The sequence below is a fragment of the Agelaius tricolor genome, unplaced genomic scaffold, assembly GCF_023055355.1.
Source record: "Agelaius tricolor isolate 1412-34295 unplaced genomic scaffold, bAgeTri1.0.p SCAF_12, whole genome shotgun sequence".
Classification (NCBI taxonomy): domain Eukaryota; kingdom Metazoa; phylum Chordata; class Aves; order Passeriformes; family Icteridae; genus Agelaius; species Agelaius tricolor.
The window spans coordinates 9,986,521-10,012,463 of record NW_027269272.1 but is presented as its reverse complement, the minus strand read 5'-3'; the positions used below and the strand labels follow the sequence as shown (position 1 = coordinate 10,012,463).

Below are 25,943 nucleotides of genomic sequence, written 5' to 3'. Positions count from 1 at the left end.
ATAAGACATGGCAAGTGTGACCCACTTCTGTTCCTGCACAGCCTGGCTGCTACACAGACCCAGCCCCAGGAGCTGCTGAGGACTGGGTCACTGAAGTCCTCTGGGTTAAAACAATTGTCTTGCCTAATTTTTCTTTTCCTTCTCTTCACTGAGCTGCCTTTAGTGGTCTCCTTCCCAGCCTGTCCCCACAAACCATGATGCTGCTGTTACATGTCTACGTAGCATAGTTAAAAGGATAAGAGTGGGGTGAGAGAGGGCACTGGGAGGTTTCCAGTGTGCATATTCCTTAGCCCAGCATTGCTGCGAAAGCCTTCGTAATGGGGAATAAAGAGCTGCTTGCACTAAGGAGTATTTTGCTTCCCAGGGGGTTTCAGTGAATTTTGTTTCTGGATTAAAGTGCTAATTAACACAAAATAGTCCTGAATGCTTCACTGTAAGAGTAACTAACACTATTGATAACTGGTGTATAAACATAGTGTATGCTAATGAGATCCCTACCTTTGTAAAACAAAGCTGTTGATACTCTGTATGTGTCCAGGCATTTTTAGTGGCTGGGAGGTTTCCTTTCCAGTAATAGCTTATGCCTCTGTGAGATTTCCTCAAAACAGAAGAGATTTTTTTTTTTTTTTTTTTAGCTCCTCAGTGGTTTCTTTTCCCCCTGTGCATTAGCTGTTTTTCAGTTCTTGAATTTTGATCAAAGCTGGAGGCTACTTTTAGCTGGCTTTGGCTTGTTAGTTTACTTGCTTTCAGGCTAAGTGTCATTTTTCTCTCCGAAGAGCCAAAATGCCAAGATTGTGTCATTTCTGCTTGTATCTAATAATAGCTTAATCCACAAATAATTGTAATGAAGTTACTAAGGCTACTGGCAGAGAATAGTGTGATCCAAAGACCCCTGGAATGGATGGGATTCCTCTCTGAGAACAAAGGGAAGCTTTGAGTCGAGCCCTAGGGTGCTGTTCCAGACACACGTGCGTGCACATGTGCAACTGTGCTGGGCTGCGCTATGGAAACCAAATTTCAAAAAAATGCTGCCAACTCTCCCAGCTGAGCACTGGTGAGTGAAGGAGGATGCTGTACAGACAGACAGGAGATGTGTTAGCAGCCCCCAAGGCAGCAGAGCAGTTGCCATAACAGCCAGCAGCAGATGTTACCCAGGACTGGATTGCTGCTGCTGGAATTAGAGTAGGAACGGAGGTGTCCCAGCTGCCAAGTGCATCCTTGGTGTGGCCAAGGTGTCAGTTGCAGCTCTGGAGCAGGCAGGGGGCTGATGAAAACACAAACAATAGCAGCAGGATTGCTGGTTTGGTGCAGGAATTACTCAGCTGTGCCACTGTGCCCTTGTAATCCCATTAGGAAGTCAGACTAACAAGCATGGTAGGAGGCCCCCTCTGCAGGGTTTGCTGCTGGGGGGGCAGGGACATCTCACCAGCGTGTGAAGGGTGTGCCCAGGAGCATCCAAGGGGAGGAAGAGCCAGGTGGGTGCATTGGCAGGGCTGGGGGCCAGGTTGTGCAGTGCCTGCCAGTGCTGCTGACTGTTTTCTACATGCACTTAAAGCTGTTTGCACTAAAGAAATAAGGGCAAGAAATAATGGTAATGAGTTTGTTGCTGTTAAAGGACAGATCTCAAGGATTTACCTTTTCAGGGAAATGCTTTAATTAGAATTATGATGTCTTTTGCCAGATTGCTGAACAATTAAACTCTACTTAAGCCCAGAAAAGGTACTTCCATAAAAAGTTTTCAATGTAGTTCCTGGCTCAGATTGTGAAAGAGGGTATTATTTACAAATATCTCATTAACAGACATTTTAAAGTTGATTATGCCCCTGTGGGAATTGATGACAAAACTTTTCATGGCCTTCATTAGAAATTAAAACCTTTTGATGCAAGGTAAATACGGTTTTGGGTGCACATATAATAAAGTTACACATATTAGCTTAAAAGCAGCTGCTCTGGAAACCCTATTGGAAATTTTTAGTTTTCCTAATGTGTAGGAGAAATCCATTTTCTGTAGGTATTTTTAGTGCTGACTTCCTCTCCTGTGCTATTATCTTACACACTCTGCCATTAGTGCTTGCTGTGTTTCCAGGTCAGCCATGTGATTGCCGAGCATCCCTGCCTGCTTTTGAATGACTTGCCAGGCAGGAGCCAGAGAGGCAAGTTGTGGGTGCTGGCTGCCAGCAGCAGCTTCCCCCAGCCTGGAGCCCCTGATAACACACAGAAACCCTCTCTTCTCACCCTCTGGGAAGGTCGCCACTGTGTGGTTCAGAGTGAGACCCTGTGTAGGTGTAAAGATGTTTCTCAGTGAAGGCAGAAGGTTGTGTGTAGGAGCACAGAACAGCCCCACTGTTGAGAGGCATTTCAGAGCTGCTGCTTTGCCTTGAGCCACGGTTGTTTCAGCATGAGCTGGATGAAGCGCACAGATTTCTGCCTTTTTGCCACTTGTTATATTTACAACTCAAATGAACTTGCTGTGCTTCAGAAAATTGCAAGAAGTGGTGAAAACATTGTAGGCAAATCCCTCTGTGAGCTTTTTTTTTTTTTTGTGTGTGTGGTAAAAAACCCCTTAGGCAAAGTGTTTTAAAGCCAGCAGTGCTGATAATAAGAGTTAATAACTTTGCAGATATTGGCTTTTTTGCTATGTACAACTTTTTTAAGAAGGTATTTAAACTGATCCAGGCAGTTACTGTGGATGCCTCTGTGTGTGTTTAATGAACAGCTGGCTCTTTTGAACTGGGAATTTTAATACTTTCAGTTCCCTGAAACTGGAATCAGAGCTGGCGGATGATTGTACAAGAGAGGGGAGTGCATTTTCTCATGCGAATTCAGGAGCAGAGAGGGAGGGAGGGAGAGCAAAGCATCGTAATATTGCGTGTGTTTCTGTTTCAGTGGATCAAATCTTTCCTCTGTCTGCATCCAAGCTATTTGGTTGTGATCAGATGATCAGAGCTCAAGGAAGCGATTGGAGAGCGAGCTGGCTGCAGCTGCACTGTAGGCTGTTTTCAGGGACAAGGAGCCACTGTTTTTCAAACATAGCATAAACATAGAAGTTATTTTGTAGGCTTCAGGATGCAGATATGGGTTGTGCTGCCAGCATTGTTCTGCTCCAAGCCTTTCGTTCTGTGGTACAGAGGAACTGTCCACATATCTGCAGGCGCCGGCGACGAGAGGAGTTGTCACATGAAATTCTGCCGCTGGACAGTGATGATGAAATGAGCAGACCCAGGACTCTCATCATAATGGTATGGTACACTTTAACCAAGAGAGAGGTGACAGAATTATTATTACAGATGTGATGTGATTATTTTTTTCCTTTGAGAATATATTCATAGAGAGAGGGCATTGACAGGCAGTTTGTCAGTTTGGTTAGTTTGCTGCTAGATTTGCTGTTTCTATAATACTACTTTATAGATGAAGCTGTAAGCTGCACATAAGCTCTGTGTAAAGTAAATGTTCTTTTATTTAATTGTTGGTGGGTTTTGTTTGTGAGATAGGCAGCACTGGAGCCGGTAGCATGGTTATGCTTTATTTCAGACTTGGAATTCCAAACAGTAGACAGCTTAGGAAATGTTTGCTAAGTCTGTTCATCATAAAAACAAAAACAAACCCAAAAGCCAAACAAAACAAAAAAAACAATCTTTACTTGCACCCAGGATGCAGTTGGAATTCATATGAAGTTATATGCAAATAAACTCCCATATATCTTTGCCTCAGACAGTTTGCAGCAGCACAATGTTTGCTGGATCACTGCTTTCCGGGTTACTGAGTTGCCTCTGTTCTTTAATGAAGGAGGGCTTGAAAGGCTGTCTGTCTCTGAGTGTCATTTTCTTCCTGAATTAAATTTTTATTTTGTCATGGGAATATAATAAGCATTATAGGTTTATTAGAAATAAGTGACAGGGTTGTTCCTGGTTATAAATCACTGTTTCAGAATGAGGAATACACTTACTGCCTAGTTACTGCTCTTCCTTGCCAAATACGCATATGGTGAGCATTTCCAGAACCCTGGAGTGGTTTGCATCTGAGGTGGCAATAATTTGTTACTCTGTGGCTATCACTTGATAAAAATACTACCAAGACACTCAATATTTTGGCAGTTTGTCAGGACACTCATTTATATCATTTAAGTGGTAGAGATTTGATGAAGTTCAAAGTGCACTCCCATGGTACTCTGATCCCACACAGGGCTGTAACTTAGTGGTAGAGGGAACATTAGAGAATGTAATAGCTGTCCTGAGCAGCTGTTTTGACTAGATGAGTAGAGCATTGCTGCCCATGGAGAGGTGTGTGGTGCAGTCATGGCAACGATAGTAGGACCCAATCTCAGCAGTGCTTTAGTACCAGCTGAGGGTATTCTCCAGTGCAGGGGGGAGTTGCATTGTCATGAGGAGGAAGGAAATTGATTTCATCATTATCAATCTGATGTTAAAGCTTCTTTTGCTCTAAAAGTATCTATGTCTATTACAACAAACTTTTTTTTTTCCACCTAATGGTTAAATAAATGACCTCAGCAGCATTTACATGAATAAATGGCTCCTTTCTGGTAGTAATTTCAAGCATGATGAAGTGAGAAATGTCTGGAAGCACATCCGAGTATGGATCATCTGTAACTTGCTTCAGTCCTTGGAAGAAAAGGGTAGTCTTGGGTGTTGTGGCAGCAAAACATTGTGCCAGCCCTGCCAAACCCAGAAATACTCATCAGCAGCTTGAGTTGTGTTCCTTGTGTGGTAAATCCTGTGAGATCAGGGCTCCAAGAGCCAAGGTCCCTGGGCTCTCAGGGAGGTGAGGCTTTACCCTGCAGTGTGGAGGGAGCTGTGGGAGGGGAGACATTCTGGTGATGTGTTACCTGATGCTGGATGTGGGCTCCAAGCGCCCCTCAAACTCATTCCCCAGGACATGCACTGGTGCTTGTCCTGCCAGAAGGCTGGCCTTCCCCAGGAGCTTTGTGGGATCATTTTCTCCCTCTCAGTCCCTTTGAGAAGAGGAGGAGGAGTGGTCCAGCCCTGTCCTGAGGCTGGGGTAGGTGCAGGCAGGCACTTGGGAAGAAAGTTGCTGGGCAGAGGTTGACTTTAGACACATCTTTCTCTTCAGGATGTGTATTATTACCATGCTTTTGTTTTGAAGCAGTTAATTATGTAAATATCTAAATGAATTTGCCATTAAACCTTGCAGTTAGGCTTAGGAGTGATGTGGAGACCTGGTGAACTGAGAAAAAAGTGCTGTTTCCACCTGAATTCATGTTACTTAAAAGAGCAGCATGATAAAGAGAGCTGGAGGCTACTGGGCCTTAATACAACAGGTTATGGTCCTAACAAATGAGTTTTTCCCCTGGGTCTGTTGTAGATCCTTGAGGATTATGTCTGGATAATAGAGTGGAGGCAACTATGTAGATGAGCAAAAGAGTTTGGTTCCCAGTGCCATTATGCACATTGTGCAGATGCCAGGAGCTAAACTGATCCAAATGAGATTCCCAAGTGCTCGTGTCTGAGGGCAGTGAATAATCGGAGTGCCCAAAGAAGAGAGGTGAGGAAATCCCAAATGCAGAATACCAGAAGTACACTGGTGGGCCTGGGTGTGATCATTTGGCTCCTGCCAGCTGCAGATCTGGCATTCTGTCTCTTCCAGCCTTCAGATGAAATGGTCTTCCTTTGTAGCTTGTGTGCCACTGCCTCTATGAGCCTTTGGTATTGATTTCAGGAGACAAACTATGCCTTCTGGTTGAACAGTTTTGTGAGGTCACCAGGCTCTGTGGTCTGTTCCTGCAGGTTTGCCTGTCCTGTGTGTAGCAAAAGGAACATTTTGGTGTTGCCTTGATACAGAAAACAACCCTGAATCAGAGAGAACAGCAGTCTACCCTAAAATACCTCAAGTAAATAAACAGCTCTAGGGATGTGCCCCATTTTCCTTTGTTAGTCACTGAAGAGAAAGATCCTGGTAGGATGTTCTTCTAGGAATTGTTTTTGTCAGTGGCATCTCCAAACAGGAGATTCTGTGGGTGCACTCTATGAGAAAAGAAAGGAAGAAGTCCCTCCAGCTATTGCTTAATGGCTACCTACTAATCACTGTGTGAAGCCTTTAGGCATCACAGCAGGCGTTTCTAACATTCTGGTCCTTGCAGAACATGAGGATTGATGTCTTTATTCAGAGAAATTTTTTTTCTTCTGTTTATTAGTTTGAAAATCTGATTTTACCCTTAGGCAAAACAGATAAATCATTAGTTTTAGATCTTGACTGGATCCACAGAGCTGGGAGAGATGTTGGAAAGAGAAAACTGTAAATTCTCTGTCAATTACTGTGGTGTGTCATCTTCTCTTGGATGAAACCCTGGAATGTGCCAGAGACATGGAAAGCAAGTGTCCAAACAACCTCTAATATGGTGTACAAGTTCAATCAATTTGTTCAGTGACAGTGATTTAATTGACCCTTGTTTTCTGTACCTTTAAGAGCATGTCTGCAAGAACTGGCTTTCAAAATAAGACTGAGATGATGAGGTTTGGGGTACTAAAAACCTTTCTAGAGTGAATGCAAATGGCTGTGCATGCTGTTTCCACAACAAAAAGGAGAACAGGAAGATGCCTGAAGGAAGAAAATGAAGTACATGGGTTTGTAAAGCTGTTTGGTGTTTTAAGGGGGGCACTAACATTCAAGATGATGGTTTGCATTTGGAACTTGTGACTTGAAGTTGAGCTTTATCTAGTAGGTCATTCTTTGGGTTTGTTCATGCAATTTATTACAAACTGTGCCAGCTGAGGTTTGTGTGATAAGAGCAAAGTGTATTTGAGGATATGATCCTACTTTTCCCCAGCCCCAGCTTTCCTGCCCTTGGTAATAAGCTACATTAAAATGTAAAAATTATTTTGTATTTTTAATAAAATAGTGAAACTTGAGCTGACTTATTAGCTTGAACACAGCAATATTTACTTCATTAATGGTGACCAAGCTGCTTCTCAGGTAACTTAGTTTGTAAATGAATTTTTACTCTTCTAAAAGCAGTAGAGAGAACAGAAGCATGGCTTTGACAATTTTCCATCATCTAGTATTGAAGTTTTTCTCCAGAACTGTGTTCCTTAAGTTTTGTTGTACAGTCTGTGTTAATTTTCTACTTTCAGTTGAAGTAATTTTGTGCACTCATCTCATTTGTATGCATTTCTCTCCTGAAGGCCTGTACAATAGAGGTGCTATCAATGGGTGGCAACTCTAGGAGTTGCAGGATCTCTGACTCATAACTTACTGGTTTTGAATGTGGGAATGTGTCTGTGTATACTCAAATGGTGGGGAATTGCAGTGGCTTTTGGAGGCTCAACCCTGGGAACAGAAGGGTGTTCCCTTCTTGCAGTGTCTTGGAGGAGGGATTGTCTTTGCAAAGCAAGATTACCCAAAGCTGGAAAATAAAAAAAAAAAATACTCAAAATTTTCATGACTTAGCTCAAGTCAGTAGCTTCAATGTGTAATACACTTTTAAGCAACAATAAGCATATGAAGCTTTATTTGACCTTAACTTCCACTTCAGCACTTGACCTCAGCAGGAACAGAAACAAGCCCATGTTTGAATAAATGAATAACATTAGAGTGTAAAGAGGAGAAGTAGTAAGTGATGCACAAAATGCAGTTCTGCTTCAGTGTCATCCTGGCCAGTGTTCTTGTTACCATTGCAGCTTCTCTGTGTGCTGTGCCCAGTGCCCCTCAGAGCTGAGAGTGACTGCAGTGGCTGCCAGCCTTTCCTTCCCCTGGGCACCAGGGACAGTGTCCCTTGCTGCTCCTCAGCAGCATGTTGGGTTTGTTTTGGTGTTTACCAGTTCAGACAGCAGCTGTGGCTCTGGGTAGAGTTTCTTATATACAGAGGGGAGGAAATGTGGGTTGGTTTTCATTCTTCAGCATTGCAGTACCATGTAGTATATGCATATGGTTCAAGAAAAGCTGGTGTTAAAAGTGCCCTTTTACCACTGAGCAAATCTTCTCCATCTGACTTTGGTACTCTGAGCAATGTTTTATATTGATTTCACTTATTAGTGTTGCAGCAATGTGTATAGTATGACAGTGTGTGAAATGTAATTATTATGAATGTGTTAACCAAATTTTTTATGACAGCTTATGAAGAGCGTGGGCTCAAAGCAATAAAGTGATGAAAACATTCTCCTATATATGAGGAATTTATTCTCTTTTCCTAGGGAAAAAAGAGAGAAGTAAGCTATTTATTTTTAAGCAATGCCTACCTGAAAGAGTAGGATATAAATTAAAGAGGCACAAAAAGTCTGTAATTCTCAGTCCTTGGGAGTGCTTTGGGAAGGTGATTTATGCATTACACAAAAATCTCTATTTAGGATGTGTGTTCAAAATACTGCTTGAGAGAGAAGAAAATTGAGCTATAGAAAGGCAGGGGAACTTGATTAAAGAATACAAAGAGAGAAACAAACCTGCACAAGAAAAGCAGGAAAAAGACAAGTCAGGTTTTCCAGGCTTTGGCCACCTGCAGGCACAGTGCTTGGCACGGGCACATACACAGACAGAGCTGTGCACACACATGCTTGGTTGGTCACAGTTTAGTCAATGATGCTCTGCAGTTCAGCTTGGCTCCAGCTCTCATGGGCTTTAGCAAATGCAAGCTTTCTATATTTTCCTTCATCATTTTGTTCTTTGGATTGTCACCCAGAGGAAAGTAGGAGAGCTAAGAAGATCCCAGTGATCTGTGTAGTCTGGGATTTTGGAACTGGGTGAGCAGTGGTTCTGGTAACCTGAAGCTCTGAACGTGGTGGGGTGCACTCATACACCAAGCCAATCATGAGCACAGATTTTGCATTTGTTTGTTTCTCTCCTATGTTTATCACAATATTAAATACTTGAATGAATTATAACAAAAAGATAAACTCAGTAATAATTAAAATACTAAATAGATTTAAATGCCAAGTGCTACACACAGGCTGAGCCACCTAAAGTAACCACAGTAATATCTTTGAAGTTCTGGAGACTTGATTTGTAATGCATTTCACACAGAATTTAGTAGAGGTATTTTCTTTCATTTTGACAGGAGACTGTGTAATGTTGGATAGAAATATAAAACATGCATGTGTGTATTTGTAACCAGCAGCCTTTAGATATAATTTCAGAGTATCTCTGGCCTTTTTTATGCAGGTCTTGAGCTACACAAGGAGTTCCAGACTCATGATTTTGTTCAAATAATTTGGTTGTTTGCTTTCCCCAGTGAGGTTTTGGTACTGGGATGTGTGGCTGCTGCTGGCACTGACCAGGCTGTGGGAGTGGCTTAGGTTGATAGTTCATATCTACGTTCATAAGTTATCTAATTAAGTGATAACAGTGATAAACCTGTTGTGGTGTCTTGGCTGAGAAGCAGGTGGTTCCCTGCTCCCTTGCAAGGAGCCCATCTCCATTGGGCAGGATTCACAGAATCACAGCACACTCTGAGTTCAGCAGCACTGTCACTGCCCATAGCTCACAGGAGGCAGGCTGGGGCAGCACAGGCAGTCTGTCTTGCCAGAGGAGTGCAGAATTCCCCTGTGATGCTCCATTCCCACTCCCAGCACAACACAGGTGTTTGCACTGCATTACTGTGGCAGCAGCTCTCTGGCCACAGAGAGCAGGCACAGACTTTCCCAGAAAAATCCTGGGAAGCTGTGTAGAAGCTGTGGGAAACTTAGAAGAAAAGAATTCCAACAATTATTATCTCTCTTTTTGTAACCATTGTTTATAGATATGGTTCTCTAGAGTGTGTTATTGATAACCACCAATAGTGTGTGAGAAGTTTTCACTTTGAGACCAATCAAGTCCTAGGTCCACCATTGTTTCTATAAGAACTGTAGATTTCTAAAAATAAAATATCTTTCATACCTTCTAGATCATAAAATCAATACTAATTACCCAGCTGGGGGCCTACCACCACACATTACCAGTGAGAGCATTCCAACAGGGATCCACTGCTGGAGCACTCACCTGGGATGGGCAGGGCAGCTGGACAGCCTCTGACTGGCAGGGGCAGTGGCAGCAGGGTGGTGGCAGGGGCAGCAGGGTGGTGGCAGTGGCAGCAGCAGCAGGGGCAGCGTGGTGGCAGCAGGGGCAGTGGCAGCGTGGTGGCAGCAGGGGCAGTGGCAGCGTGGTGGCAGCAGGGGCAGGGACAGCGTGGTGGCAGCAGGGGCAGGGACAGCGTGGTGGCAGCAGGGACAGGGACAGCGTGGTGGCCGCAGGGACAGCGTGGTGGCCGCAGCCCTCACATCTGCCCGTGCGCTCGCTGTCCTGGCCCCGGCCCTGGCAGGCTGGGTCTCTCTGGCTGAAGCAGGGGAGCTGCAGCTGCCTCCAGCACAGCACAAAGGAACAGTATATTAAGCTCATGCTTTCAGAAAGCGATATCAGTGCCAGCCCTCAGCCCTTGCCTCTCACTGGCCTTAACTCACTGCTGGCTGCGGCCCTCAGAGCTGGGCTGGGCTTTCTTTTTCCTGCTGCTGTCAGTACAGAATCCTCAGTGTAGCACTGAACTGGATTTAAATGCATATGGCTGAGTCCAGAGTCCATTTCAGGCCTTTGGCCACAAATATGGGATATTGATTTAGCTTGGAAGCAGCTCTGCCTTGGAAGAGGTGTGCTGAGTGCAGAAGGGAGCCATAAAGACACCAGGCCCCTCAGAGAGCACTGGCCAGCCAAAAGTGCTGCCAAAGGAAAAGCTGCTGGCAGGGAGGGCTGTCGAGGCAGACAGTGTGTAAGAGAGGAAGAGTTAAGTGATGAGAGAGAAGCCAAGAGGGAACTGTCTTCTCATCTGGAATTAAATAGGCACACTGCTGTTAAACTTTGGTCAGATACTTGGTTTTAGAGGGCTACCCACCATTTTGCTCTGTTGATATATCATATTCTAATGCTGCTTTTTGCCTCCTTCCTTGTTTTCATCAAAAGCTTTGCTTTTACTTCAGAGTGAGTCTGTCCCTTACTGATATTAAATACTTCTCCCTTGTCCTTCTTCCATCTCCCCCTTCCCAAAGTGTAAAATTATCTTCTGCTTTGATTTCACCATAAATATGCTGCATTCCCCTCCCCTGAATGGATTGGAAATCTGTATGGAGTGCAAAAGAACTGTTCCTGATATTTCTCACTTCCATGAAATTTCTTCTTTACAGCACCAATCTTAATACACTTATTCTAAACCTGGTTTAAATAAACCAGAATGCCACCTTAGCACATTTCAGACAAAAGCATTATGTAAAGTTTCACTGCTCTTGAGAGACAGAGTTATATCTCTGAACCTTTATCTCCATGCTTCATACTCTTCCATCCAGCAGAACTATTTGGTTTTGGTGTATGTGGAGGGTCTCTTGCTCTGTAACCTCTGGGCAGCAAAGCAAGGTTATGTTGTAACAGGAGTCACTTCTCTTCATAGCAGCTGCTCAACCCTTCCACCATCAGCTGTCAGAAAGCTGAATGGATGAGTAGATACTGGGAATGCACCTGCAGCATAAAATTAGGTGTGGTCAACTGTGTGCTGCACAACCTGATGGGGGTAGCTTTGTTCTTGGCTTTTTCTGTGCATCTCAGGGGGATTCCCACCTGATTTCAAAAACCTCTCAAGAGATTCTGACTTGTGGATTACATTTCCTGAGCCATACAGGGTTTTGATGAAAGGCAGCAGTGCTTCATGCCTGTCAGCTGCCTGCTGTCATGGTGGGGGTGAGTACAGACCAGCTCCAGCTTGCACCATCTCCTGTAGTGGAAGGGGAACTGGACAGACACAGACAAATGGTTTTGATGTTCCCTTGACCAAAGAGAAGTTTGTAAAGGCAGAACATAGGATTTAATTTCTAGGTTTACACAGCATTTCAGCCTGTTTGAGGATGTCAGGTAGTACTGGCACTTTTATGAGTAAAACAAAAATTAAATTACCTGCTGAAGTACTCACCTGAACTCCTGTTCCCTGCAGTAATGTTCAGGAATATAGGAGCAGGTTTGTTACCTTCAGAGTGTTTGGAGCTAAGGAAGATGAAGGAAAATGGACTGTTGAGGAAATATAGGAACCATTCCTGGTCTTTCAGCTTTAAAGCACTTCCTTGAATAATTAAGGCTTCCAGCTTGAATAAGTGACTGGAGTGAGGAATACCACAATAGTGAAAGGATAGGGATTCAGCATCAAAAAGCAAGTCACATGGATATTTTGGGTGGCAAGGGTTTGACATCATCTCAAGGCTCTATTCCAAGTCCAGTCCAGCTGAAGCTGGCTCAGACCATGGGCCATGATCTCCTGTGCCAAGGTGTGGTAGCTGTACATGTGTGCACACATTTACAGTCAGACAGAAACTGATTACTTCATTGTTCTGGGCCTCAGTTATTGCTCTTATTTTAAACTCTGTAAGTAAATATATTCTATAAAAATGTACTTTCATTATCCTGTTAAAGTGGTGCCTCTTCAGAACAAAATGTTATTTTCTGTCCAAACAGAAAGAAACTATGTGCAATATCTTACTTTACAATTGCTGTCTGTTAATAATTATTGCCAATTTGTGGTTAGCTTAAAAAATAATAGATTCTCTGTGTGTGGTTTTCGATGAAAAATAGCCATTGTGATGTTTGTTGGACTTTCTGCCTCAGGGATCACTCTGAGTACAGTGTATGGAGCCAGTTGAATTGAATACTTTGTGTCTTTGGTGTTTGTTTTTCCTCACTTCTCATCTGTCAACTGCTGTGCTCATTTTCTTTTCATTAGTATTGATACTTGCATGAAGATGAGTCAGCCAGATTCAGTTCTCAGTTAAATGTGTGCAAATCCATCAGAATAAGGTTTTGACTTAAAGCAGTAAACCAGATCTGAAGTTTAATTCTGTACTGCTTGCATGTTTCTCTCTCCAAAAAAAGAAATCATGAAGTTAGAGTGGAAAATGTGTGTGGCCTGGCTGGATCAGAGTCAGTGGCTGGCTCTGAAATGAGGATGCTGGGAGTTGAACATCATGCCACCAATCACTCATGACTTTCTTTGGTGTTTCAAGCAAGGATTTGGTGTTATTACCTTGATGTTTTCCACAGGTTGTGACTTATGTGCTAAAATTAGCTTGTGCAGAGTATAAGCCTTAGCAGTAAAGAGATTAATTACTGAAATGTAGATTCCTGGAACCAGATGCTCCCTCATTGTCTGAGATGTTTCTGCCATTAGTAAATTATGTGCAAACATTCATTGCAGCCATCACTATAGGAGATCTGATCTTAATGAGATTACAAGGAAGTTCTTGAGAGAAACTGCTCTTGGAATTGGGCCTATCCTTTCTCATTTTTGCATCCTTCTCTTTCATGGCTTGAAGTTAAAGAATAAAAAGTGCTCACCCAGCTGATCTTTCTTCTGAGTGCATTAGCCCTTTCCCTGTCTTTATTCTCCCGTGAGCTTGAGGAGAGCTTTTCTCACCTCCCTAGAGCTCCCCAGAAAATGCACCCAGCTGCCTGTTTGGTCTCTCCACCTGGCAGGTGGTGCTTGAGCCTGACTTTTCTCATCCCAGCTGTGACTCTGGTTGGCTTTTGCAGTGCTCCAGTTCCTCCAGCTATTGTCTGCTATCACTCTTTGGTTTTAAGCAAGGGCAGAGCCCTTAAGGAGGTGCAGTGATCTAAGCAGTTACCTAATATTTTGTTTGTTGCCAAGAATGTCCAGTTCCTTTGGCCTTTCAACCTTGCAGCTGGCTCTCCTTTTATCTTTAACTGGGCTGTTAGGAAAGAAACCAAGTCCCTTGTTTGCTGTCTGCTCCCAGGTGTTGGGCATGTGCTCCCTAGGACATCCTCCAGATGAATGTGAGCATCACGTGTGTCAAAGGCAAAGGGAAAGCAATCCTAACCTTGAATCTGGTGCACCCAGCAGGAAACATTCACCGTTGCTTTGCACTTTCCAGTATTTCAGATACACAATGTATTTTGTTGTTCATGATGCAGCTGATTCTTCGTGATGACCATTTGCCCCTTGCAGCACCTGATTTTATTTGTGGTGACAGTGCAGCAAAGGTGTCACTTGGGGAGGGACTCGTGACTGGAGTGTTTGTGCCTCTGTCACCTGCTTTTGTTCAGAAACCCTCTGACCAAGCAGCTCTGACAGACAGCATGCTCGTTCCTCAAACTCATCTGCAAATGCAAAATATGCAGAATGTATGGAAGTATACAGGATACTCATAAACACAGTTTGAACTGAAGAACTATTTGGAAGTAATAGAAATCTTTACTACCATATGCTTAATTCTGCTTTTTATATAAAATATTAAAGTGAATCCAAGCCTGGAATTAAACCAATATGTTTTAGCCTGTCCTCTCTGAATCTAAATGAAACTGTAAGTATCAGTTAATAAAATGTAGTTCTGAAACGTTTCACTGTATTAAAAAAGCCAATTCTTGAAGAATGCACCAAAGCAGACCTGCCCAGATGAAATGTTTGAGATGAGCTGACATAAAAGTTTGTACCAGCTCCCACTGAGAAGTTTCTTTACACAGTATTTTTAAGCTGCCAAAAGCTTTTGTACGTGCTAAGTGCTTGCCAATTTTTCCTTTTTAAAAGAACTCAAAGGCAATTTTAAGTTACATGAGCCTGAAGAAAAAAATCTGAATTGGTGGCTAAACATTGTGTTTTGTAAAATGCATTCAGAAGACAACTGTATTTCTTGGAAATATTTTCAAAAAAGGTTTTGTTCCTACAGTCAGGACGTGTCTGCAGTGTTTCAGGCAGAACAAGGAGCTGAGTGAGGAGGAACTGCAGCAAACTCTGCTTTATTTCCCATCCACATCCTTTTCTGGCACTTGTTTATGCCTAGCTGTAGTGTGTATTTGTAGGAAATCAGAAGTTAACCTTTTAGTTTCTGATTTTCTGACCAATTCTTTTGTTTCCAGCTCAAGTGACGCTTAATAGAAACACAAGTCGTGATGTTGGAGCAATTTCCCAGTAAAAGGGAATTTTTTGGACTTTCCAGAATTTCCATATTAAAAACCCCCCAGAATTTCCAAATTAAAAAAAGACTCCGTGGTACAGAGTCAGTTGTCAGTGACCAGTTCAGGGTTGATATCAGGCCAGAGTGAAGGTGCAAACAATTGTGTTTTTGTGTTGGATACAAAGAGCATGATATGGGAGGGGAGAGAAACACAAGGGGAGGAATACTGGCTTATCCCATTGGAGAAAATAATCCAGAAAGGGTGAAGGAAGAGGAATCACTATGATTCAGCTCTCTGCCTTGCAGGGGCTGGGACCTGGAAGCTTAGAATAGCTTTACTGTGTTAAAAACAACATCCTTTTGGAACTGTTTTCCAGTTCACTGAGAAATTGCAAATAAATTTTGCTTTTTGGCCTATCCTTGGATAGAAGAGTTCTATAGCAACTTGTTGGGAGGCCTTTAATACCTCACAGAATGCAGACAGACTTACAGGAATAGGAATATTGCAGAGAAGGGTGAGGAGAATCAGCAAAGTTAGTCCATGACTGCATTTGTACATAAGGAGTGGATCTGGACTGCCCTGAGAAATAACTGTCAGGGGATATGATGAAAGTCATACAAAGAGTGGTCAGAGGCATGTAAACTTTGCTTGCAGTTTTTTCTCAGAAAAGTGAAAGAAGATGGACTAGGGATCATCAAATTGAACTTGTGGAGGACATGTTTTGGGGAAAAAATGTACAGGATTAACAGTAAAACTGAATTTCCTTGCCACAAAATGTATAGGCTTGAAGGATGACTGCAAAAATTTTTGAGAGAAAAGTCTTTGAGAAGTAGTCAATATGCTGGTGCTGTGTCAGGCTGGGAACCTGCATCAGTGCAGATTGAAAGGGTATCCAGGAGAAATTCTGTTCCAGTCACCACGTTCTGTACTTCTACCTAAGCACCTGCAGACACAGGTGCAAAAATGTGGTTTAAACCTAAGCATGCTTAGAAAAACTGAAATTTGGAGTGGGATAACTGAAGGAGTACAGTTTGATGGATTACTTTGTGTATTTTTTTGGGGCAAGGTTGGGTTACATGTAGTTTTAATGACTTTACATGGGCTCACTCAGGGGCACTAAGCACTGCCACTTGGGTATTTCCCTTATGGTTTTTGCCTTCTTATTTTGGTAATACTGAAGATTGCATATTTTTTTACGTCTCAATTAGGATAAGCAGTTTTTAATTAAGAAATTAAACACAAAGGTCTGGAAAGGTGAAGCAATTCTCTGGGTTTACAGAAAGTTGTGTCAGAGTGAGAAATAACATATCAGATGTTGGCACAATTTGATGATGTTTTATTTTCTGTGTTCCAGGGGAACAAAAAGAGAAGGACAATGTCAAAAGGACACAAATTGTCTTTCTCTCTTTTCCACACACCAGATTTAATGAATGTAAATCTGACTTGCAGAGTTTTATACTTCACACCTTTTTTTTCTAAAATGAGAAAATAATCTTGCTTATTTGCTTTTGAAATTTGTGTGCTTTCTGTCTCTTACAAAATGCCATTATTAACTTTCAATTATAGGATCCAGATGATGAATTATTACATGCAGTTGTTTTCTCAGTTGCTTCAGATAACCCACAGGCACTAGGAGAGAGGATATTACAGGATTTGTGACATTGATTGTAAGTTACAAATATATGATATCAATCACAATAATGATTGTAGAGTCAGCTTGCACATGTATGGAGGAGTGTTTTAGTGTTAAAAAAAAAAAAGAAAAGGAGAGGATTCTAGGGTTTTTTATATCAATATTATGGCATTGTAGATGTTGATTGTGACCTTGAGTAAATGAGTTGCCCAGCCTCCTTTTGCTTCAGTTATTCCAGCTGGAAAATTGGGTGAAAATGTGGATTCTCTTTATAAACCAGATGTGTTGATCTGAGGTTTCTCTTAGTAAAGAAAGAGAAAAAATCATTTTTGCAGCATAGCATAGACCTGAATAAAAAGGATTAAAATTGCATTCAGAAAAGCAAGCAACAGGAGACAAAGTCACAGCTGCATTTTTGTGTCTGGAGGTAGTATAAAGTCAGATCATTAAGTTATTTCATCACCTTTCAGGTCCCTTCATCACTATGTGTGTTGCTATCAAGGGCTGATTCCAGTCCAAGTAGATGGGGTAATGTTTATTTGAAATTTCCCAATGGATAAAGCTAAAGCAGAAATTAAAGTAATTGCATATTTTGCTTTTGTACACATCAGCAGGACAACGTTTGTAATGGGAAGTTTATTCTTCCAACCTGATTGCTGGTGTAAGAAGCAGCATTTTGTTTGCCTAGAGAGAGTAGGTGCAGCCCAGTTTGTGCCCAGGCTGTGCTCAGCTGTGCTCTCATGGGGCTGCAGTGCCCTGGGGAGCCTGGCACTGGCACAGGGCACCAGCTGGCAGCACCATGGCACAGAACCAGTGCCCTGCTCCCTGTGCTGTCCTGGGGCTCTGTGCTCAGAGGGCTGATGTGGTAGGAGAGGAACAGCAGCAAACACGAGAGCTGAGGTGATGGTGTCTGTAAATGAGACCATCATTAGGTTCTCCAGGGCCCTTTTCATTTTCATTCAGCCTTGTGGCAGATGAATGCATTATATTCCTGCCATGTGCAGGTGGGTTTCCAGCTTGGGGAGCTGCTGGAATGATGCTACATTCCATCAGTGTTCCTGTGGGGTGAGCTGGCAGAAATGTTGTGGTGGCAGGCTGGGAGCAGGATGGGGTGTGCAGGAGGAGCTGTGTTCTCAGGCTGTGGGACAGGGAGGGACTGCCTCTGCTCAGCCAAGCCTGCTTCCCCAACAGGAGGGCAGCAGGATGTCCTTCAGGAGCTGTAAATTCAGCAAAGGGAGGTAGCAAGTGGCTTTTGGGGTGTGGATGTTAGCAGCCAGCCCTTGTTGGGGTTGAGATGCTGAAATGACTGTCTGGTGCTGTGTGGGTGATCAGACTGGGAGCTGCCAAATTGCTCTCCCAAATTGCTCTGTCTTCTGCTCACACCATCAGGGACCCCTTTGGTCCTGGGTGATTCTCTGGCAAGGCACAGACTGGCACAGACAACCTGTGCATGGCTCCTGTCACCACCAGCTGAGCTGCAGGGGCTGTTTCAGCCTTGCATCCACGGCAAAGAGACACTGCAGCCTCTCCCAAGGTGTTGTGTGTGAGTGCACTGATGATAGCTGGAGCACAGAGAAGGTGAAGGCACAGAGGGGGGAATTGCTGAGATCAGCACACTGATCTGCCTGGGAGGAGCAGAGATGGATTGACACAGGCAGAGTCTCTGGCATCAGGGAGAGCTCTCTGGAAGGATCTGTTAGCAGAGCTCTGACAGATAGAAGGGCTGCTTTTCATGGATATTTATGCGGGGGCACTGTTCCCTTGCCTTGGAGAGCTCACCTTGTGTGCTGATGTCGTTTTAACTGTGATGGATTCCCAGCCCTTTGCCTGGTCAGAGTGAGCTGTATGGATGTGTGGGCAAAATGCAAGCACCAGCTGCTCTAAAGGCTTTGTGGAGTGTTTGCATGCAAGGCTTGATGTATCAGTTTAAGCTGTTAAACCATAGGTGGAGTCATGTTTCTTAAAAAAAAGGTGATCCAATTTCAGTCAATTCAATACCAGAATGGCTTTGCAAAAGGTTGCTGTAGATGTAGTTTTTCTGACTCAGTTGTTTTTACCTTTCTGTTTACATTGTTTTGGTTTAATATTATTCCTTTTTTAAAAAAAAAAGGCATGTTTATATGTGTATGGATCAATAGTGAGCACTTAATTCCAAAATACAACCTCTTGTTTGATTTGGGAGTTTTTTGATGGGGGAGGAGGAGAGGAGAGAATGTTCAGTCCTTGACAAAGGGATTGGGATGGAGGTCACTGGTGCTTTCTGTGGTCTTTGTTAGGTGCTAGTAAAAAGCAGCTATCTGTCCCTGGTTTCAGTGTGGGGATCTGCTTTACCTGTCCAGCATGAAGCTTTTTGCAGGGCAGTTTTTGGGGGCAGTCACGCACCACTCCAGAGCCTGGACCATGCAGGTAAGGTGAACGTGGTGTCCAGTCCCTGTCACCTCAGCTTTAGTCTAACAGTCCCATTAGGAAGTTTTTGACAGTCATATCTGAAAAAACCACATCCAGTGCGTGGCCATTCAGTGCAATCAATGTCCTAGAGAGCATTCTGACCACAGGAGGACAGTGTGTAATATCTGATCCTGCTGGCTTTGTCCAAACCCCAAACTGGCTTCTGGCAGCATTGCTCTGTTCAGGGTGTCACAGACTGTGCTGGGGGACTTGCTGGGGATTAACACTGAACTCATGAAAAGCAGCATCAGCCTGTACACCTGCACTGTCTGGGTGCTGTGGGGTATTAACTGTGTAAATCCTCATTATTGGCCTCAGAAGACGAGTGCACCAGCTATGTCTCCAAGTTCTGAAGAAAGTTATGTGAAAATATTAAAATTTCAAAAGAAAAATATAAAGAGCTCTTTGTGACCCTCTCCAGGAACCGTGATTTTTCTTCTTCTCCCCAGTACCTGAGCTAATGCTGCCCCATGTGCCAGCCTGTAACTGTGGTCACAGAGTGCAGGATTGTTTCTGGTCCTGCCCCAGGGGCTGGGTGTTGGGCAGGGCTGGCATCCTCTGGTTTTTCTTCTGTGACTTTATTGTAGTGGTTTTCCAGGAACTCTGAAGTGCTAGAAGTGCCACAAGCCATTCAGGGGAGGTAGGGAGGTTCTTATCTGCACTCTGCCAAGCTGTGAAACATCAAGTGTACCAGAAGATCTCTCTGTCCTGGTCTGGGCTGTACAGAGTTTCTCAATGACAGTTTCACTGTCATCACAGGGGTCTTCATTTATAAATGAAACAAGTGTTTTTATTAAAAGCTTGTGCTTCATTTCAGAATTTAACCTTAGCATAGGCATAATATGCAGTTGATGCAGCTTGTTCAAACAAAAGGAGCTTTCTTACTTGTTAATTAAACTTTTTCTCAAATCTGTTAAACAAAAGGCCTGAGTCAGGATTATACAATTATTCATCTATACACTGGCATAAGTCAAGATTGTGTTTTTGACTTGCACTCTGTTCAGGTCAGCATTGCTCCCAGACAGAAGTCCTGAGCTGAAGGGAAGCATTCATTCCCTAAAATTTGCTATTAATTTGATGTTTGCATAAGATATTTTTTTTTCTTCTCTAAATCTGGGTGGAAAAAATACCACTGTGAGAAACAAAAGTATCAATCCTTGATCCTGCTTGGTTGGAGTTGCTAGATTGTATTTCTTTAGAAGGACAGTATGGTGAATTATTTGCTACACAGCAAATATTCAGCCTGTTTTGGGGTGTCTTTTTTGTTAGTTGAAGGTACACACTTTAGGAACTGAATTTTTGTATCTTTCTCTGGCTCCTAGCAAAGCACAATTGAAATGTATTTTCCAATGATCACATGATGTACTGTAGCAGTGAATTTGTTTTGTTCAATGCTATTTTTTACATGTTGCTGTATCTCACAATTCAAACCAAAGCAAATGAAGCATGAAAATTAATAGATCTAAAAGGGAAATAAGAAACTCTAGAAGAAATGGAGGAAAAGGGAATTAAAGTTACTGTAGAACTTGTGACCCCCATTGGAAAATTAAATGCTACTGGTTCTGCAGCAAAAAGAATGCATAGTTTTTTTTTCCTGAACTGGAGCAGAGACTTCAAATATCATTATTCTTCCCATCTGGATATTTATACATTTTGAAAACTGATGGGAGCAGAGGAACATGTCCCAGCAGAGCAGAAGGCAATTAAACAATTAATAGACTACTTTACATGATGGATTGTTTTTTGAAGGGCTTCAGCATCCTTATTTTGACTCTATGACTTGGGTACAGCAGTTCACAAATGTGAACCAAGGCTTGTGGTTTTCCTGGGGCCAAATACCTCTCTTCTTGGAATACCTTGGGGTATGGATAATGCTTCTCACCTTATACATTATAGTGCTGAATTTAAAAGCAGTACAGGAGCTTTATTCATATTAACATAACATAACCAATTCTATAATCATCTTAAATTATCTGGCATCTTTAACTGAAAAGATGGAGAAGTGTTGAGGAAAAGTTAGGAAATCTTTTACAGTCACACTGATGCTAGTGAAGTTTGCTTTTTACTTTGCTACAAGACAAAGCATTATTAGACATTTGAATGGTTTTGTTATTGCCCATTACAAGAGGGATTTGCATCCCAAATAGATCTAAGAAAGTGGAGTCTTTATTTGCTGTTGTTTACTATTATTTTGGTTCATATCTCTGTGTGAATGCTGTAGCTTATTTGTTATTTCAGTGCTTCAACTTTTTAATGCCCTGGTGTTGAGAAAATACAGTGATTTTAGTATTGTTCCTGAAACCTATCTGCCAGAGATATGGCAATAAATGAGGATTAATAATAATATTAGGAATGAAAATCTTTTGGACAAAAAGCACTCACTGGAGTAAACTGGATGAGGACCAGCTGGAAGCTTGAACCTAAGTTCATCTTTTATATTATTTTGGAGTAATTCAAGTTCATTAAAGTTTCAGGAAGTGCTAGTGACCCTTATCTCAGTGGAAAGGGCACCCTGGACAGGCTCCTCTGTGCTGGGGGAGGCAGGAAGCTGAGGAGAGCCCTGCCAAGGAAAGGAAGGATGAACTCTGCTTGTTCTGTGTGACAGCTGAGTTAAGGAGTGGATAAGCAAAGGAGCCTCAGAGGAACTGATACCTGCCCAAAGTTAAGGCAGCAGAGCTGATGATTCCAGCATTAAATTTAACTTCTGGCAAGGAGCTCTGGTCTTGGCTGCTGCGTTCCCTGTGTTACATGAGAGGCACCAGGGACTCCAGCAGAGATAGCGTGGTAGTTTGAGTGAAAACAAGGGTGATTCCAGCTTGGTTAATGCTGTGCTTCTATATTGGTAGCTACTTGAAATGTCTGCATACCTTGGCAAAGCGTTTCTGTTGCCTTTTTTGTTTCCTAGGGCCAGACAGATGCCTTTCACCACTAAGTAGGAGTGCAGTGAAATCTGTTTTAGGGCATCACACAGCAGGCTGGTAGCACTCAGTTTAAAGGAGGTGATCTTCTCAAAGGCAAAGCTGAATGACAAAGATAAAACTGAGATGGGGGGTGAATTATGGGGTAGCACCATGTTTTAACTTTGGAGGAGAAAAGCAACTGATCAGACGGATGTGGTTTTGTGGTGTTCGGGTCAGACGTGCTGGGCTCAGTGTCTCTGCTCTCCCAGAATGGAAACCTAGCGTATGGAACAGTCCTTGGAACTCCTGCAGAGGTTTGTTACTTTGTTACTTAACGTGTGAAAGAGTTCCTAGATTTTGTAGAAGTCAGAATTATTTGTTGGAAAGGAAAAAACATGGTGCTCAGGATAAAGTTGCAGATCTCAAAAAAAGTAATTAATTAATTCAAACAAGTTGTGAGAATGATGCTTATTGTCCAGTTGGCAAAAAAAAAAACAGAATGAGAAAGCAGAAAAGCTATCCCTTTGTCCTAGCTATGCACACAGATACTCAATAAAAATAAAAACCTAATGCATGCCTCATGAGGGCTGTGTGCCTAGGGGAGTGCAGCATTGCTGCTGCAGCAGGATGAATCCTCAGCTGGAACACAGAAGAAAAGGGTCTGTGTGTGTGCCTGCCCATGGGTGGGCACTGAGGGAGTTTGTTCAGTTTTAAAAGACCTTTGTGCCCTGCCAGCCTTCAGACAGCTGAGCACTGGGTGAGTCTCCTACCTTAATTAAGAATTTTTTGACTGGCCATGTCACTGCTCCTGTTGCCAGTGCAGTTCTGAGGCCCTGAGTGAGGGCTTCTCCATTGCCAAGGTGCTGCTAGGATTGCCCCTGTATGGGGCAGTGGGCAAGGGGAGCTGCTGGCATTTCCCATGTGTGGGGCATCTGGGGAGCAGGCTCAGTCTGGCAGCTTTACTTCTCCTGAGGTGGCAGCAGGGTGTGAAGCAAGAAAGTTCTTAGCTGGCAGGTTACAAGCACGTCTAAGACCTGCTTTTTACGAGCAAAAAATGTATTTTGGACATCAGCATATGAATTTCTCTGTTTTCTCCTTTTTTAACTGTGTGCAAAGTTAGGAATTTGCAGGGTTCTTCCTCTTATTGGTGTTTCATGCTATTTTGAAAGGGGAACTGCTACCTTGGTCCAAGAGCAGCAATGGCCCTGGCAGCACAAACCTGTCACTGCCTGCTCTGTGGGCCAAGTCAGCTGTTGAGGGGCTCTGTAGGAGATGGCTGTGCTGTGAATGGCTGTTTTTATCTTGTACACACATGAAGTAAAAGTGCAGCTGTTTTGGCTTTCGAATCGGGGAGGGTGGTGAGGAGAAAGGATGTGATGGTGTTTGAGACAAAGATAGATGTTCACTTGCAGGGCTTTTTCTACAACTTCCTATTTCAATTTGCATTAGAGGTGGGGACTGGGTGTATTTATGGTTTAATGAGACGCTCTCGCCTTAATAGCAGAATGTTGTTCACAGGAAGAAATGAGTTATTGCTGGTTTTCTTCTTCTTTCTGTTCAGTTACTGTGGATACAGCATGTAACTTTTAGACCTACTTCTGCCTTAAACAGCATATGCAGCTTCCAGTTGTTGTGCTGAAGCTGCTGAAGGAAGGAGGTTGTAGGAGCACAGTTTTTAAACAGATATTTTTTGGCTGCTTAATTCCTACGGACACGATGAGCTTTCGGGGGCGATTCAGAAGGGAGGCCAGTGAACTGCGGAGGAAGAGAAGGACCACTAGGAGAGTGAATCAAGGAGAAATTCAAAGATTAAGCTGTGTGAGTATGCACCCTTCTTCCACCTCTTCTGAGAAATGGCTAGGAAATTGCAGGTCACTCTTAGGACTGCACTTTGGAAAGAGTAGGATTTATTGCTTGTTGTTTATGTAGGAGGCACCAAGCTTCATTCAGTCTGTGAATAGGGACAGAGCACTGGAGAGTGAGACTGAAGCACAGAGAGTTCAGGAGTTTAAAGCACTCAGGCACATTAGGGAGACTTTTACAGCCTCACATAGCTGCATTCTGACAGCAGCAGTGTTTGACAGTCTCTGTGGCACCTATAGCTAGTGCCTGGAACTTCCATGAAAATTCATAGTGCTCTTCTGGAGTGGAAAGTTCCTCTGTGCTATTTCAGAGTTTGTGATCTGTGATGGGCACCTCTCAAGGCCAGGAAGAGGAGGAAGACAGTGCAGGGAGCCACTGGAGAAAGCTCCAGAAGCCTTGGTGGAAAGCTGGGGTGAGGTTCTTCCCCGTGGGCTACACAGCAGCTTTGCCACTGATGTCTTTGGGACAGGACTGAGCCTCCTGAAGCTGCACTGTGGGGCACTGGGAGGCTCACATTAACTGCGCTGTGCCTAAACTTTCCTGGCTGAAATCGAAACTGCAAACAGCAAGAGGTAAAACCCTTAGAGCCTGCTGTTGGCGAGTCTTAGGCAAGTACTGGTTTTCAGTGTATTCTCTTGAAAGTCTACTTTAGCTCATAAAACATTTGATGGCTTGCCCAACTGAATCTTTTTCCCAAACTGAATCTTTTTCCTCAAGGCAAGAGGTGTTTGGTTTTCTTCCATAGTTTTGTTCATCCAGTTACTCTGTTTCCATGTGCATGCAGAGGGCTCTTTTGAGGTTTTTCAGCATGTTCAGTGTAACACAATCAGTGATAATACAACCAAGAAGAGTATTCTCATTTTCTTTTTTAAATAGGAAGGAAAAGAACTTTGCAGTTGTAACGCTTGGTGGCCAGTTAAGATGGTTTGTGGTTCTTCTAGTAATGTTCAGGTTTTGCTTGTGACTAGCTGCCTTTTTGGAAAGGTACTTTACATGGAAGTGGCTCTTTTTGACAAGGCTACTTTATGGTGTAATTTCTGCTGCCCTGAGCTATTGGCATGCAGTCAAAAATGACATGTTTGAGCTTCATGGTCAAGGGTCCCAAGAATCAGCTGCTGGTGCTGACCCTGGCAGTTCACAGGGCTTTTGTAGGAGGTAGGCACTGCTTACTTGACTTATCCTCTTAAATCCTGGTGAGGAGAGATTTTTGTCATTTTTGTACAAATCCTGACTGTACTTTATTAGTGCTCACCAGAAGTGGTTGCAGCCCTACAGGAAAAAAAGCCCTTCTTTTTTTCCATGCCTGGAAAAAAAGTCCAAATGGTAACAGTAAGCCAGCAGCCTGCCTGCAGATAAAGAGGAATATATTTGTTCCCTCTTGCGTGCATCCTCAGATTACAGAAACTGAGCATTCAATTTAGTGGTGCTAAATAGAAATATCAACAATGCATTGTAGTCTGACCTAATACACAGAGAGCACTGGTAACCCTGGGCCTGTTGCCTGTAATTGGAAATAGGAAACTAGCCTGTTTAATCAGGGGCTTGTGGGTCATGCTGCACTTCCCCTGACGTGGGTGGCTCCTTTATGTCAGTTACCCAGTTCAGCTTTGCAGGGGAATCTGTGCTGATTTCTATTATTTTCAACATAAGATAGATAAGATGGGTCACTGTGTCATATTACTCTGTAGATGTATTTCTCTGTAGTTTGTTTAGCCCTTAGGAAATGCAGGCACACTTGGCTTTACTTTTGTGCCTTGCAATCTGTGTCTTTCTGCCCAATATCTCATAATTGGAGCATGTTAAATCTTTGGCCTACAGGCACTTTTTTGCTATCAACCAGCAGCCAGTCTCTCCTTCATGCATCAGCCCTGTGCACCTCCACACAGATTTCAAAGTGATGTCAACTCCCACTGCAGCTGTAAAGGATTTTGTGTATGGGGACCTTACTCAAAGAATGCATTTATTCAGATACTATTCTTAGACCTGTGTTTTCTGTAGATGGACTCGCATTATTGGCTGGAAGCTCCTTTTTTTGTAAGACTAATAATTATCTGATTAGCTTTAATTGTTAGTAGGGTGATGATTGAGTTCAGTGTGGTTGACCAGATTTTGCTCTCATTTACATCCTGTGTGTGTAAATGGATTGATAGCCAGATAATTGACTGGGAGGGGAGTTGACATCAAGGAAACATTTACAAGCCTAACGTCATTGTGAGAGCTGA

General features: G+C 43.0%; 1 protein-coding gene across 14 annotated transcripts in view; it reads left to right on the top strand.

Annotated features, from left to right (window-relative positions):
- DOCK10 (dedicator of cytokinesis 10) overlaps window positions 1-25,943 on the top strand; it is a 144,091-nt gene that overhangs the window by 22,216 nt on the left and 95,932 nt on the right. For 6 of the 14 annotated variants that reach the window (XM_071437505.1, XM_071437506.1, XM_071437509.1 and 3 more), the window contains exon 1: window positions 23,421-23,676. The exons of 3 other annotated variants lie outside the window; for them this stretch is intronic. In XM_071437505.1, coding sequence (XP_071293606.1) covers window positions 23,473-23,676 — 204 coding nt within the window. In that variant the 5' untranslated portion in view covers window positions 23,421-23,472. Of the gene's footprint in view, window positions 1-2,499; window positions 3,240-23,415; window positions 23,677-25,943 lie in introns of those variants that run through there. 5 more of the 14 variants (XM_071437511.1, XM_071437510.1, XM_071437518.1 and 2 more) reach the window with 4 other exon arrangements.